Source organism: Cyprinus carpio, chromosome A23 (genome assembly GCF_018340385.1).
Source record: "Cyprinus carpio isolate SPL01 chromosome A23, ASM1834038v1, whole genome shotgun sequence".
Classification (NCBI taxonomy): domain Eukaryota; kingdom Metazoa; phylum Chordata; class Actinopteri; order Cypriniformes; family Cyprinidae; genus Cyprinus; species Cyprinus carpio.
The window spans coordinates 3,086,785-3,103,431 of NC_056594.1; the positions used below are offsets into that span (position 1 = coordinate 3,086,785).

Below are 16,647 nucleotides of genomic sequence, written 5' to 3' on the forward strand. Positions count from 1 at the left end.
ATATAATTGCTCAGTAGCACACAGTTGTGTAAAACACACACCAAAAACATCACATTAATGTGCTTACTAAATTGACACAATTTGTTTGTTATATTTTTAACACATATTTTGTGTTGAATTTAACTGAAAATGTGATGTCCCTGAGCACACTCAATATGTATTGAAAATTAAACATTGTTGTTTTTAACACATTTGTTTTAACAGTGACAAAGTAACACTGGCCCCAGTTCCTTCACACTGTCATTTGAATATGCCCTCCCCTCTCTCTCTCTCTCTCTCTCTCTCTCTCTCTCTCTCTCTCTCTCTCTCTCTCTCTCATGTGTCATATGAGCAGTGTGGATTACTGTAAGGGACAGAGGAAAGCTCAGTCTTAGTCGAGCAGGACTGTGTGATGATCTGCTTCAACATGAGGACCCTTCCAGTCAGCTTTCTCCTGCTGCTGGTGAGTTAAAGCGCTGTGTGATGTGATACACTGGAGACACCCACACTGCCTCGTGTTTCTGTGCTCATATTTCTAGACAACAGCCGTTTATGTTGCCGGAACTAAGTCTGTCAAACAGTATAAAGCCAGGGTAATAAACAAAGGGCTACAGAAGGTTTGCTTTCCATTGAATGATTAGCTGATTTTATTGTTTGCCATGCTTCAGATAGTAAGAGCTGTAAAGGTAGGGTATGCTTGAATTAGTTCTGTTAAATTGGATTTGTGTTACTGCCTTTTTTGGGGGGTGTGGAAGAAAGGGACTTTCAGATCATGACACAAGGACATTAGTATAAACTTTAAGAATTGTTTGCATTGTAAGCTCATGCCTTAAAGTACATGTATAGTCCAAAATATGCTTACTAGTAAAAGTAATTAATAATTATGTGAATACAGTCAAAACTGCACTGTCAATATCTAGTTATAATATATAGTATTCTTTACAGTCTGCACAGTTTTGAGCTTCATTTTTCAAGGATTGTCATGTCAATAATGGATTTTGTGATGTGGTTTACAAACGTATATGTCCTCAAACATTCCTAGAAGCATAAACATCACAGATAGCTTGATTTACTACTGTAAATGCTGGCCAGAAATAAACATCAAGTTTTCGGGAAAATGCCTAGATATTCATTCGGCAGTGGTCCTAAACTTTAGAAGTTTTGTCATCAGCAGTAACTAATTCGTTTTTGTCCTCATTAGCAGATACTGACAACTATTAAACTTTTATAGGATTCTTATTTTCAGCAGCTGGACTGCAAATATATGGACTTCTGCAGCCTGTCAAAGTGGACTATAACCTCTGTGCTATCATTCCATAATCAAAATTAAATTAGATTTAATTAATAGTTATCATACCAAATTAGACTGTGGAAAAAAAATAAGTCAATTAAATTTAAATTATAAATATATGCCTGCCAGACTAAATGAAGGGACTTTCACAGTGACATTACAAAAAAGGAATCCTTTATTTCTTTATGCAACATAATTTATTCTCTCTTTTGGTGATAAAATCAAGTATAAACTTGATATATTTTGATGTGAAAGTTGTATTTAATTAACCTGACTATTCTGCGAGAACAACTGGCTGAATGTACATTATCCCACTTATTACAAGACTACTTGCCTCATAAGTAAATAATTAGTCACAAAAATTTATTTGAGTTTAAATATTTGAACACAAAGCTTCCGTGAAGACAGCAGTTGTGAGTAAGCGGCTAGTTTAAACTAGACAGACATTTAAGGGATATGTTACACATTACACCACATAAATAATTGAGGCAATAAAATATATTGATTTAAGATGAAAATATTTTAAAATCTTACCAATTTGTTAGTTATCTTATAATCCATTACACTGTACAAAACAATTGTAGCAGAATGGCAGCAGCTGTGTTTGTATGAAACGAGAGCGAGTCCAGAATGACATAATTAAATAACTGTACACATAATATTGAATTAAGTTTTAATATTTTATTAGCTAACAAAACGCAAAGCTTCCACAAAGAAAAACTGTTCCTAGCAATAGTATAGAACTGACTTTAGCATATGGGACACAAAAGTGGAAACACTTCAGGAGTGTCGAAGTCGTCATCGGATTGGTTGAATCCTACAGGATTTCCACGAGACGTGTGTGTCGCGTTCTTTAACGTTCCGTCTGGAAACAACGATACCGTGGTGCCAAACCCCCTCACGAAAGAAGAAAGCCTAGTGTTTACAACTGTGATGACGAGTGCTTATCAGGATCAGCTAAACGCTGGATTTAAAGATTTATATAGAAAATATTTAAATATTTAAAAATATTTAAAGTTCGCGGGATAGAATCTTTAAAATATGAGAGTTTTACACAACGGTCTGTTATTGTGGTGACATTTCCACGCCTCGAAACGTGACGATGAACGAAATGAACTGTGATTGGTTGTTTTACATGTCGGTCCAATGGCCTCATGGGTGGGCCTTGGCCAAAGAAAGCTGCCATGAATTCCAGACCTTCAGTGTGAAGGTCTGGCTACACGAGACTAAGGGATAACAGACCTCAGAATATCGCGACTGACCAATCAGAATCAAGTATTCCACAGAGCTGTGTTATAATAAATGAAAATGATCTCATCAAAATCTTCTCAGCAAAGTGTTTATATTTAAAAGAAATCTTCAAAGTAATGTAGGGGTCTACATTTCAAATGTAAAACAATCTTCACTGTTAAAACATAATTTATTCACCCTCAAGTTGTTCCAAACCTCTGTTGTTTCTTTCTTCTGTTGAACACAAAAGAAGATATTTTGATGAATGCTGGTAACCAAACGGTTGTTGGTAGCCATTTATTTCCATAGTATGGAGAAAAAAAAAAAAAAAAAAAAAAAAACATTAAACAACATTCTTCAAAATCCTTTAATATTGTTTTATATTGTTGTCATTTTTTTCATTAAAATTAAGTACAGTTTCACAACAATTATGAGGTTTTTTTTTTTTTTTCAGTTCAAATTAAACTGTTAATCCTCATATGCTTCTTATGTTATGGCCAGGTTCACTCATTGACAACTTTTGTAACATCACTTATAATGACTTCTTTTAAACTCAGTCTGTCTGGAGCGTGTGTGTATGGGCTGACAGCGGGAGGATACGACAGAAGCGTGCATGGATCATCGATTCATTTAGTATTGAGGAAGAACACCCTGGTCCATTTCCATACACCCTAGGCAAGGTGGGGCATCATAGCAGCTTTCAGCTAGAGCTCATTCTCTTCAGTTTTATTTGAGTTAAGTTTTTCACATTACATATGTTAAATTGCTGGACAATAACGATCATGTGAACATTTCAGTGTTTATGTTGTTTGTGTTTCAGATTACACTTGAAAAGTCTTATTTAGTAAATTTCGTGCTACGTGGTAAAGGTGTGGATGAAGATCCAAAGAATATTCTCAGCATTACAGACACAGGTGAAATTTTAGTACTTGGAAAGGTGGATTATGAAAAAAACACTGAACCTCTCCTTGTAAGTACTACTTAATGAACAAAGTATCCATTGCAAAACAGCATTGAAATTCATTTAAATATACTGCAAGAAAGGCCTGTATATTGATATTCACTGGACTCAATTGCAGTTGAAATTTGAAGCAATAAATAAATCCAGTAATGTATTGGATGCAAGGTTTGGGCTTGAGATCAAAATATTGGACATAAATGACCATGCACCAAAATTTCAAAAGTCAGTCTATGAAGTGACAGTGGACGAGTCACATGCTCAAGGTAATCCATTATAATTTGCACTTCACTATTTCATTTATGAAACAAAACACACAAAACAGAACATTCTGACATTATTTACTCACCCTCGTGTCGTTGCAATCCACAGTGTTGTTATTCAAACACGAAACCCCCCATTACACGAAAGTAAACATTTTAAATTATTGTAATTATTACACACTACACAGGTTGTTGCTACAGTATACTGCTATTACTGTTAAAGGGATTTTGTGTTTATTGAGCTTGACAGCCCCTGGTTACTATGAGCTGTTGTTGAACAGCAAGGGCTCCATAATAATTCTTAAACATATATAATGTATACTTATCCACAAGAAAAGTAACAGCGTACAGGTTTGAAACAATATTAGGGTAAATAAAAAATTATGGACATTTAATTATTGGGTGAAGTATTAACGCTTAGTTGTCTTAATATTTTTCTAGACAAAAGTGTACGGACTGTTAATGCAACTGATGATGATGATTCAGAAACAAACAATGGAACATTCAGTTTCACAATAAAGTCTGTCACACCAAAAACAGATAATGTTGAATTTTATATTCAGCAGCAAAAAGAAACTGGGACCATATATTTTAAGGGGTGTTTGGACTATGAGGTATGAACTAAAATTCTTTCATTGGAATTAATGAATGTTATTCCATTTAGACAACACATATTGCTTTTCGTGCTTCATAAATATTTCTCCATTACAACCAAAGCAATGTTCTCCTAAATGAATCTTTTCCAGAAAGCTCAGAAATATACAGTCCTTGTTGAAGCAAAGGACAAAGGCGAAAAGATACAGCTCTCAAGTACAAGTACAGTGATAATCAATATTTTGGATAATAACAACAATCTTCCAGAGTTCTCTGGCAAACCAGTAAGTTTCACAGTGGACTGTTAGATTACTAGTTTTTATGCTTGTGAAATTCTTGGTTATTGCTTTTAATGGCAAGTAAGACACACTTTCCAGTGAAACCCAATGAAATATTTGACATGTTTCAGGGACCAGAGAAGGTCAAGGAGAGAGAAGCTGGGGTTGAAGTTCTGCGACTGCAAGTAACAGACAAAGATGTCCGTGGTTCAAAAGCTTGGAAAGCCAAATACATAATTTACGGATAAAAGAGATATTCAAAATAGAAACAGACCCTGTTACGAATGAAGGGATTTTAACAGTTGTTAAGGTAGGCAGACAATTGATGTTTCATTGTATAATTCAATCTACCCAAAGGTTGAGTCTGTGTTGCTGTTTATGATGCTTCAGAATCATTGTTTACACAGACATGCCTTATATTGTTGCCTCTGCGATTTCAGATCAGAGCTATTTTAACATACAGAAAGATACACAAATATCTCTGTATACATTCATGTTGATTTTTCTCTGAACTCTCTTTATTTTGGGCTCATTCCAGCCAATGGACTACGAGGAGCAAACATATCACAATCTATCCATCAGTGTGCAGAACGAAATTCCTTACTTTTCCTGTAAGATTAAAAAGAAAGAACCGAATGCCACGTGGGAGCTTGACCAAATACCCCCAAACTCTGACATGAGTGTTGCAGACCTCTATAATAGCATTCCAGTGACCATTTATGTTGAAGATGTCAATGACCCTCCGGTGTTTATACCCCCTGTTAAACATGTTGCAGTAATGGAGAACATAGATGTAGGAACAAGTCTTACAACCTTTACCGCTAAAGACATGGATGGAAGCCATGTAAACACATTTATGTAAGAGAAGCTAATGTTGCTGTATATGTTTCACTGTAATTTATTGAATGAACAGGATTACATATAAATAACGGTGAATTCATCTGGTTTTTCTTTGACTCTCAGATTTGTTAAAGGTGAAGATATTGATGGATGGATAACTGTTGATGCAAAGACAGGACAAGTATCCACAGCTAAAATTCTGGATAGAGAGTCGCCATTTGTTATAGACGGCACCTATATAGCAACCCTGTATGCTGTGGATGATGGTGAGACATGAAATATTCTTATGTTATGCCAAGTATCCCTGACAGACAGTTCCTTTTATTATCAAATTAATTTCATTTGAGATACATGCACATTAACGCTGCCAGTGCCATGCTTTATGGAATGACCTGTGATTCCTTATAGCTTATGTCTTGTTTGACTGATATGTAGTTTAATTACATCAAACAAAACTCTCAATATCTTTCAAAGATCTGACAGCACTAACCTGGCAACCTCATGATTCATGAACAGGTTTTATACTCTGAATTTCTGTTTCCTCCTTGTCTCTGATTGGCAGGTGTTCCTCCGCTGACAGGCACTGGAACTCTAGTGATTCACCTGAATGATCAAAATGATAACGTACCAATACTGGAGGTGAACAAAGTCAGCGTTTGCCAAGATAGAGAGCCCACACTGGTCAACATCACAGCCGTAGACCTGGACTTTCCTCCGTATGGACCACCTTTCTACTATGAGCTTTTAGGAGATGTTAAGGACAAATGGAGGGTTGAACCCGCTCATGGTAATGCCACTCTTTCCAGACCACCCTACAAACTCTCTTTTACTAAACATCATATTTTACTTGAAAACACAGCACAAACGTAAAAAGGGGAATATGAGCACTGTTTTATGTTTACTTTATGTCCAGAGCGTTCTTATTAATATATTCTTATTATAATATTAAGCAGCACAGCTATTTTCAACATTGATAATAGTATGAAATGTTTTTTTGAGCAGAAAAACAGAATATTCAAATGATTTCTGAAGGATCATGTGACAATGAAGACTGGAGTAATGATGCTGGAATTTTCACACACATAAAAAAAAAAAAAGGAACCACAGGAATACATTACATTTTACAACATATCCAAACAATAAATTGTCATTTTAAAATGTAATAATATTTCACAATATTACTGTATTATTGATCAAATAAATGCAGCCTTGGTGAGCGTAAGAGACTTATTTAAAAAACAATTATTTATTTAATTATTCCAAACTTTTAGTATATATTTACAGTAATACTAACTCTCATGTTAACATCTGTCTTTTTCTCCTAAAGGCACAACGGTGGGTCTTGTAAAAGAAAACAAAGTGTTTTCAGGTCATCACCTCCTCCAGATCAAAATATCAGACCAGCAGGGATTATACTCCATCCAGAACCTGACGGTCACGGTGTGTGACTGCTCTATCACTCCCAACTGCCATGTCAAGATGGTCTCAAAGGCTCGGATGGGGCCTGTTGCTGTCTGGATGCTTGTTCTTGCAGTTCTGGTTCTCACAGGTGAGTGATTTCCAATTTTCGAATGATATTAATAGTGCTAATAGGTGATGAAGAATTTTGGAAACTGTTTCACAATACCAAAAACCCATTCTTCTGTACAAGTCAATCCAACCATTAAAGGTGTGGTTAAAAAATAAAAAACCTGCCATGGAAACCTGTAGAAACCTGTTTTTTGAATGGCACGTGCTTTTTTTATCTAAAGGGGTCATATGATGTGGTTTCAATGTTTCCTTTTTCTTTGTTGTGTTATAAGCTCTTGGTACATAAAGAAGATCTGTAAAGTTGCAAAGACTAAAGTCTCAAATCCAAAGAGATCTTCGTAAAAGTTAAGAGTCAACCACACCTTCCTAAAATGGCTCATTCTAACACACTCCCACATATCTACACCCCTATGTGGGAAGATTTGCATAACACTGCCAAGATGTTCACGCAAAGAAAGAAGGCATACCTTTTATTCTCGTTGTAGTATTGTTGTTGCCGCCGCCATGTTGTATAGACGCTGTGTGTTTTGTTGTGAAAGGGAAACTACTTTGTTTGACCTTCCAAAAGAGGACGATATCTCACTCAAGCCTGTCTCTGCTCACTCAAGCCCGTCTCTGCTCACTCAAGTCTGCCTCCGCTCACTCAAGCCCACCTCTGCTCACTCTAGTCCTCTGACCTCCACTCACTCAAGCCCGTCTCCACTCACTCAAGCCGGCCTCTGCTCACTCAAGCCCCCCTCCGCTCACTCAAGCCCGCCTCCGCTCACTCACGCCCGCCTCCGCTCACTCTAGTCCTCCGGCCTTCACTCACTCAAGCCGGTCTCCGCTCACTCAAGCCCGCCTCCGCTCACTCACGCCCGCCTCTGCTCACTCTAGTCCTCCGGCCTCCACTCACTTAAGCCCGCCTCCGCTCACTCAAGCCCGCCTCCACTCACTCAAGCCCGCCTCCGCTCACTCTAGTCCTCCGGCCTCCATTCACTCAAGCCCGCCTCCGCTCACTCAAGCCGGCCTCTGCTCACTCAAGCCCGCCTCTGCTCACTCTAGTCCTCTGGCCTCCGCTCACTCAAGCCCGCCTCCGCTCACTCAAGCCCGCCTCCGCTCACTCAAGCCCGCCTCCGCTCACTCTAATCCTCCGGCCTCCACTCACTCAAGCCCGCCTCCGCTCACTCAAGCCCGCCTCCGCTCACTCTAGTCCTCCGGCCTCCACTCACTCAAGCCCGTCTCCGCTCACTCAAGCCCGCCTCCGCTCACTCATGCCCGCCTCTGCTCACTCTAGTCATCCGGCCTCCACTCACTTAAGCCCGCCTCCGCTCACTCAAGCCCGCCTCCGCTCACTCAAGCCGGCCTCTGCTCACTCTAGTCCTCCGGCCTCCACTCACTCAAGCCCGCCTCCACTCACTCAAGCCCGCCTCTGCTCACTCTAGTCCTCCGGCCTCCACTCACTCAAGCCCATCTCCGCTCACTCAAGCCCGCCTCTGCTCACTCTAGTCCTCCGGCCTCCACTCACTCAAGCCCATCTCCGCTCACTCAAGCCGGCCTCTGCTCACTCTAGTCCTCCGGCCTCCATTCACTCAAGCCCGCCTCCGCTCACTCAAGCCGGCCTCTGCTCACTCTAGTCCTCCGGCCTCCACTCACTCAAGCCTGCCTCTGCTCACTCTAGTCCTCCGGCCTCCATTCACTCAAGCCCGCCTCCGCTCACTCAAGCCGGCCTCTGCTCACTCTAGTCCCTCCGGCCTCCGCTCACTCAAGCCGGCCTCTGCTCACTCTAGTCCTCTGGCCTCCGCTCACTCTAGTCCTCTGGCCTCCGCTCACTCAAGCCCGCCTCCGCTCACTCAAGCCCGCCTCCGCTCACTCAAGCCGGCCTCTGCTCACTCTAGTCCTCCGGCCTCCGCTCACTCAAGCCGGCCTCTGCTCACTCTAGTCCTCTGGCCTCCGCTCACTCTAGTCCTCTGGCCTCCGCTCACTCAAGCCCGCCTCCGCTCACTCAAGCCCGCCTCCGCTCACTCTAGTCCTCCGGCCTCCACTCACTCAAGCCCGCCTCCGCTCACTCAAGCCCTCCTCCGCTCACTCTAGTCCTCCGGCCTCCACTCACTCAAGCCCGTCTCCGCTCACTCAAGCCCATCTCCGCTCACTCAGGCCCGCCTCCGCTCACTCAGGCCCGCCTCCGCTCACTCAAGCCAGCCTCTGCTCACTCTAGTCCTCCGGCCTCCACTCACTCAAGCCCGCCTCCGCTCACTCAAGCCCGCCTCCGCTCACTCATGCCGGCCTCTGCTCACTCTAGTCCTCCGGCCTCCGCTCACTCAAGCCCGTCTCCACTCACTCAAGCCCGCCTCCGCTCACTCAAGCCGGCCTCTGCTCACTCTAGTCCTCCGGCCTCCACTCACTCAAGCCCGTCTCCACTCACTCAAGCCTGCCTCCGCTCACTCAAGCCGGCCTCTGCTCACTCTAGTCCTCCGGCCTCCACTCACTGAAGCCCGCCTCCCCTCACTCAAGCCCGCCTCCGCTCACTCTAGTCCTCCGGCCTCCACTCACTCAAGCCCATCTCCGCTCACTCAAGCCCGCCTCCGCTCACTCTAGTCCTCCGGCCTCCACTCACTCAAGCCCGTCTCCGCTCACTCTAGTCCTCCGGCCTCCACTCACTCAAGCCCGCCTCCGCTCACTCAAGCCGGCCTCTGCTCACTCTAGTCCTCCGGCCTCCACTCACTCAAGCCCATCTCCGCTCACTCAAGCCCGCCTCCGCTCACTCAAGCCCGCCTCCGCTCACTCAAGCCGGCCTCTGCTCACTCTAGTCCTCCGGCCTCCACTCACTCAAGCCCATCTCCGCTCACTCAAGCCCGCCTCCGCTCACTCTAGTTCTCTGGCCTCCACTCACTCTGGACCGCGGTGTGTGATGCTGTTTCACTGAGAAAGCGAAACTACTTTGTTTGGCTTTCCAAAAGAGGACACGACTAGAAATCATGTTTATACCACGTTTATTATGGGTTTTATGTTTATGTCTCGTTGCGCCGGCCGGACAGGGCATCACAATATGTTAAGGGGAGTAACATTTCCGACACACGCTTGAGGTATTCGACCAATAACAACGCACTGGATAGCTGGCCAATCACAGCACACCTCGCTTTTCAGATCGATGAGCTTTGTAAAAATCTACGAGTTTCAGTAGGCAGGGCATAGAGGAGAAACAATAATGTACAGTATGTCGAAAATAATGTTTTTTTAACCTTAAACAGTATAAAGACAATTCTTTTACACCAAATACACAAAATAATGTTCTTTTTAGCAGCATCATATGACGACTTTAAATTTTATTACAGTTTTGAAATGTTATTTAATTTGTTCTCTGTAAATAATGTAGTTTTGTTTTTCTGCATTTGGGAAAAAAAAAATTCAGTTGATTTAAATATTTAGTTCACCCTAAAATGAAAGTTTTGCTGACAATTTACTCACCCTCAGGCCGTGTAGAGTTTGTTTGTTCTGAACAAATCTGAAGAGATTTGGAGAAATTTAGCATTATATCACTTACTCAGCAATGGATCCTCTGCAGTGAATGGGTGCTGTCAGAATGTAAAGAGAAAAGCTGTTTGTTTGTAAGAAACAAATCCATCATAAAGATGTTTTTAACTTCAAAACATAACTTTGGCTTAAAATATGAGCCCTCAGTCCATAATATTGCTTCCTCCAGTAAAAAAATAAATAAATAAATAAATAAATAATCTTGTCTGAATCAGGAGAGAAATATGCACAGATCAAGCATGGTTTTCAAGTGAAAACAGTCCAAAACAGCTCTAAACAAATATGTGGGTGCATTTTGATGTGAGAAGACAAAAGTGTGAATGTGAAAGTATCCAAGTTTAAAAGAAATACTCTCTTTTTATATTTCAGCAATGTGCTTAATGAGTCTACTAATCTCCTGCAAGACAGAAATGATTGCACTGAATGAGGGCCTCAGTCATCTCATGACAACAAATACAGAAAATCCAGGAACTGACTGCTTGGTAATTTCCTCACACAACCCACAGTAACTGTTTTCAGTAAAGTTTAAATTTGTGCGTTTTATTCAGTTTTAGGTAACACTACAAAAAAGTTTTATGTCAACATTAGCTCAAGTAATTAACATTAGTTTATGTAATAACATGAGAGAACAATGCATGCAGCATTTGTTAATTTAATGTTAGTGTTAAAAGTGACATCAATTACATCTCCTTGAATAATTTGACACACACACACACACACAGGTTTCCATGTTTTTATGGGTCATTTAGGCGTAATGGTTTTTATACTGTACAGACTGCATTTTCTATTTCCTAACCCTACATTAAACATACCCCTCATACAAAACTACTGGCAATTTTTAGATTCAAAACACTTTTTGAATCACACATTCTGTATGATTCATGCCATAAGCTTGTTTCCTCATGGGGACCAAAAATGTCCCCACAAGGTCAAAGTTTACTAACATTACAATCCTTGTAGGAACATTTGGTCCCCATCACTTAGGGAATACCAGGTGTGTGTGTGTGTGTGTGTGTGTTTGTGTGTCAAATTATACAAGGACATGTACTTGATATATTTTTTTTGCAAGCTTCTTGTTATTAGTGCTGTAACTAATTATTGTAATATAACAAATACTGTAAAATAGCCTGCGTAACATTACATTACGTTTGTAGATTAAAAAAAAAAATGCTGTAAACATTTTTATGCATGGTTAGTAAATGGTAGCTTCATTAACTAGTAAAGTGTAAAGTATTGATAAGTTCAACTCATATTTATATCAAACATTAAACATTTCTTGCCTGAATAACTTTTAATCTAAATCATGATGTCTTCGTAAAGGTGCCTTCCTTTCACAAAATTGATTCTTACAACGTAACCGGTATAAATGTGACTACAAATATAAACTCAAGCCAGAAGGTAACATCACAAACCGTGAGTAACATTAAAAACTCTTCATGTTCTTGGACAGCTGGGGTAATTTAGAGCATTCTGGGAAATAATATTTTTCTGTCAATCCAAGTTCTAACATTTATTATTAATATCACCTATAATGTTTCTGGAAATGGCCCGAGTATTGTGTGTATAATAAATTATTCATGAAAAAATATTGTTTTATTTGAAAGTGTTAAAAGCAGTTTTATTTTTACTTATTTAAATTGAAATTCTGCATCCTGTTTGCTACCATATATAGGAGAACTTTTTCTTAAAATGATCATTATGCTTCATAAATCCAGGTGATGCATAAAGGACAGCAGACAGTTTCACAGGCTCCACCGTCAGTCTACACCAACCAGCCATTCAACCGCTCAATATATAGGGTGAGTATTAACAGCCACAGCAAGTTTTCAAAGTGTTGGTCATTTTTCATTTCTTTTTCTTTTTTTGTGATGGACTGTTTCTGAAATGTATGTTTTTCAGAATTCCACAAGACATACATACAGAGGAAATTTTGAGGTAAGAATAAAGTGATGGTAATAATTCACATGATATGCTAACTCCAGCACAACTGAACTTTTCTTACATCACCATCTATGCTTTCTTCAACCAGCAATCGAGCATCAGATCAAGTTTTAGAAGCATGCATTCCTACAAAATTAATGCATCTTACTCGGGTGAAAACCTTGCCGTTCTCATCAACCAGGTGATTTAAAGCTGTACATTACTATTCTACTGATTACTCATTCCTTATTAATATTATATTTCTTCATTTCACAACTATAATTTGTGTATTTTGTGATAAAAAGTAATGTCAGCTAAAAAAAAAAAAAAAAAAAAAAGTTGTGTTAATATTCCCATCAAGTTATAAAAACGTTAATTTTGAATGTAAAATTTTTAAACAATTTAAAAACTTTATTTGTTTAGTTAGTTAAGTTTAAAATTAAGGGAACAGTCCATTTTATAATTTTCAAACATTATGGGAAAGTTCTCTAAGCATTTTGAAAAAAAAAAAAATAGTAAAATTTAAAAAACATTAGATGAATGTCCAAATGTAATGTTTTGGTTCCACTTTTTTTCGATAGTCCACAGTCATTCTACTAACTGTAATTCTTCTCTTCAGAAACTATTTGATCTCCAAACCCGTGATGAAGAACATGGTATTTACAAACCGCACTGTTACGCAGATGAAGGACAACCTATGGACAATGATGAACTGGATGCAATATCCATTCCAGAAGATGACTTTCAACCAGAGATGCTCAGAAATCTGGACAGCAGGTTCAGTCAACTAGCAACAATCTCCAGACCTGACCTGATGAGGAGGTGAAATTAACTCAGGACGTGTAGCCAGTGTATATATATATATATATATATATATGTATACATATGTATACATATGTATACATATATATACATATATATACTGTACATATACATATATACATATAAATATATATATATATATATGTATATAAACTTTTTTAACAGTTCTACAGTATGAATGATGATAAATATTTATTTTTGCACTTTTTAATGCAAAAATATTGTTATATTGTTAAATTATATTGTTATAAATTATATTGTTGGAATATTGTTAAAGTTTTAGGTGAGCTCAGGTTTTTTGACCTTTGTTCTATGTATTTTTATTATGTATTTTTTTGTTCTGTGTTCATGTGGAATCATTTGAAGACATTAAATGCAAAAAGAAATATGGTGGAGTAATAATTTGATAAAACCTCCTTAAAGAGTAGTACTTGGGTGGATGTTGATGATAGAGTTTTTAGGAGCTGATAAGTGTGTTTGAAGAGAGCGTAATGCAAAATCATATCTGTGACATATCTGGGTCTGTTGTTTTCTTGGGCGTGACATTTCGTCACCTTGGAATCACAAGGTTCTATCTGACATTTTTTATTTTTTTTCATTCAGACATATTTATTCTGTGACAACATGTGTTTGTAAGAAACAACCAATCAGGATCAACTATCTTTGTCATGTCACTAGACTGCTCCCTAACAGAAGGAAATATGTGAAATATTTTAACTGTCAAAAAGCAGGCAAAAGCACGCACATCAATCTCAACTGGATGCTCGACCAAGAAACAAGCGGAAAAATATTTAAATGCAAAGTCAGCAACACCAAAGCTCCAAAAGTATCAAAAAATGTATTATTAAGAAGCTATTGCATAGCGTATGTAGTGACGTTTCAAGCACGCAGGCTCTTCATCAGACAGCCTTTGTAACTGTTATTAAAATATCAGGAGAGTGTTACGCTATTGCAGCGTGTTAGATTGGCGAAACCCATGCATATAAGGGTTAAACTTTGTGGAAATAACTTTGCTGAAGCATTGTCTCTTTTCTTGCAGTTTAAAGTCTTAAAATGTCTTACATTTTACAATATTAATCTTTAAAGGTCGAATCGTCAAAAATTTAATTTGATGGGGTCTTAATAACAATAATCGTTAGCATGTTATCTCGGCCATACTGATCTCTAGAGAGACAGATCCCACTTTATGTGGAATAAAGTCCTGGTCAGATGTATTCCAGTAGCTGCTAAAACTGTTCCTGCAATGATGTGTTTAATTATCCACCATATTCCTACCGCAAATTAACATCTGCACTGGACAAATTATTTGGCACTGCCTTTTATGCTTAACTTGAACAAGAAAATTTTATATATATATATATATATATATATATATATATATATATATATATATATATATATATTTGTTGTAAAATATTCAATAAATGTCATAGAAAGCATTAAATTTACTTTCTCATACATGACGGCACATTGTAACAACACTAATTTTATGTTTTAAAACAGTTTATAAGTAAACTGTATTTCTTGAAGTTGTTTCTTCTGTGAATGTTTTGCAAGATTGAACCTTATAATTCAAAGCGGGAAATGACTTTTTAGAAGGTTCTATCTGCATTTGACCTGTTCCAAAAATCCCCATTTACAAATCTGAAAGGATTTTAATATTGTACATTTAGAATACATTTAGGGTCTCTGTTATTTTCATGTGTGAAAGAGACTTGTTCCTCATATTACTTTTGCTATATAGAATGCAAAAACTTTGAAGTTGACTTTCTCAAAACCGCTCAAAAAGCAGATGATAGAACCTTATAATTCCAAGGTGGTGAAAATGTGTCAGCGAGGAAACTGCTCTGTTGTTTCAGGTGCTTTTAAACCTTTGCTGTAAAATGTGGAACTGTGACTGTTCTTTTTTTTTAGTATTATTTGTACATTGGTGCGTGGGAATCGATGAATGTTTAATAAAGCTCCACAAAGCATAACATTGTTTTTCTGTGTTAGGTTTTATTTTGACAGGTCACTCGACCTGTTCAACCATTTCTATTTTTATTTTATTCAACATGCAACTCTTGAAATAGTTCATTTTAACATGCCACACAGTAATTACTTTACAATAGCACATTTTATCAAGTCAAGTCGAGGCACCTTTATTTATATAGCGCTTTAAACAAAACAGATTGTGTCAAAGCAACTGAACAAAATTAATTAGGAAAACAGTGTGTCAATAATGCAAAATGACAGTTAAAGGCAGTTCATCATTGAATTCAGTGATGTCATCATGCAGCTCGGTTCAGTTTAAATATTATCTTTGCAATCATTTGCAATCAAGTCAATGATATCGCTGTAAATGAAGTGTCCCCAACTAAGCAAGCCAGAGGCGACAGCGGCAAGGAACCAAAACTCCATCAGTGACAGAATGGAGAAAAAAACCTTGGGAGAAACCAGGCTCAGTCGGGGGCCCAGTTCTCCTCTGGCCAGACAATACCAGCAGTTCAATTCCAGGCTGCAGCAAAGTCAGATTGTGCAGAGGACTCAACTGGTTCCTGTGGTCTTGTCCCGGTGGTTGTCTGAGACAAAGTCTTTACAGGGGATCTGGAGCTCATCTAGTTGTCCTGGTCTCCGCTGACATTCAGGGCTGTAGAGGTCCTTTCTAGGTGCTGATCCACCATCTGACCTGGATACAGACTGGATCTGGTGGCTACGGTGACCTCAAATTAAGAGAGAAACAGACTAATATGAGCGTAGATGCCATTCTTCTAACGATGTAGCAAGTACATGGGGTGTTATGGGAAGTGTTCCCGGTTCCGGTTTACCTAATTAGTGCAGCCTAAAAATCCTTTAACAGATATGGATATTATAAGCGTATTAGTGTTTTATGTGTAAGCTAGGTTAAAGAGATGGGTCTTTAATCTAGATTTAAACTGCAAGAGCGTGTGTGAATTGTGAACAATGTTAGGTAGGTTATTCCAGAGTTTGGGCGTTAAATAGGAGAAGGATCTGCCGCCCGCAGTTGACTTTGATATTCTAGATATTATCAAATTGCCAGAGTTTTGAGAATGCAGCGGATGTGGAGGACTATAATGTAACAAGAGCTCATTCAAATACTGAAGTGCTAAACCATTCATGGCTTTATAAGTAATAAGCAAGATTTTTTAAATCTATACGATGTTTGATAGGGAGCCAGTGCAGTGTTGACAGGACCGGGCTAATATGGTCATACTTCCTGACTCTTGTAAGAACTCTAGCTGCTGCAATTTGGACTAGCTGGAGTTTGTTTATTAAGTGTGCAGAACAGCCACCCAATAAAGCATTACAATAATCTAACCAAGTCAAATTTCTGCATTTGACATTGAGAGCATATATCGTAATTTAGATATAGTTTTGAGATGGAAAAATGCAGTTTTACAAATGCTAGAAACTTGGCTTTCTAAGAAA

The 16,647-nt window shown here is 38.8% G+C and overlaps 1 protein-coding gene across 1 annotated transcript; it reads left to right on the top strand.

Annotated features, from left to right (window-relative positions):
- The first annotated feature begins 295 nt into the window (after positions 1–295).
- On the top strand, positions 296–15,194 carry LOC109070716 (cadherin-like protein 26). The gene is given in 18 exon segments (XM_042712609.1): positions 296–442; positions 3,058–3,180; positions 3,321–3,470; positions 3,580–3,724; positions 4,163–4,335; positions 4,468–4,599; positions 4,725–4,836; positions 4,839–4,903; positions 5,132–5,451; positions 5,557–5,699; positions 5,996–6,220; positions 6,761–6,982; positions 10,846–10,958; positions 11,797–11,889; positions 12,192–12,275; positions 12,376–12,411; positions 12,506–12,598; positions 13,016–15,194. Coding segments are annotated over 18 exon segments (2,487 nt in total). The 5' UTR covers positions 296–391; the 3' UTR covers positions 13,223–15,194.
- The last annotated feature ends 1,453 nt before the right edge of the window (positions 15,195–16,647 follow it).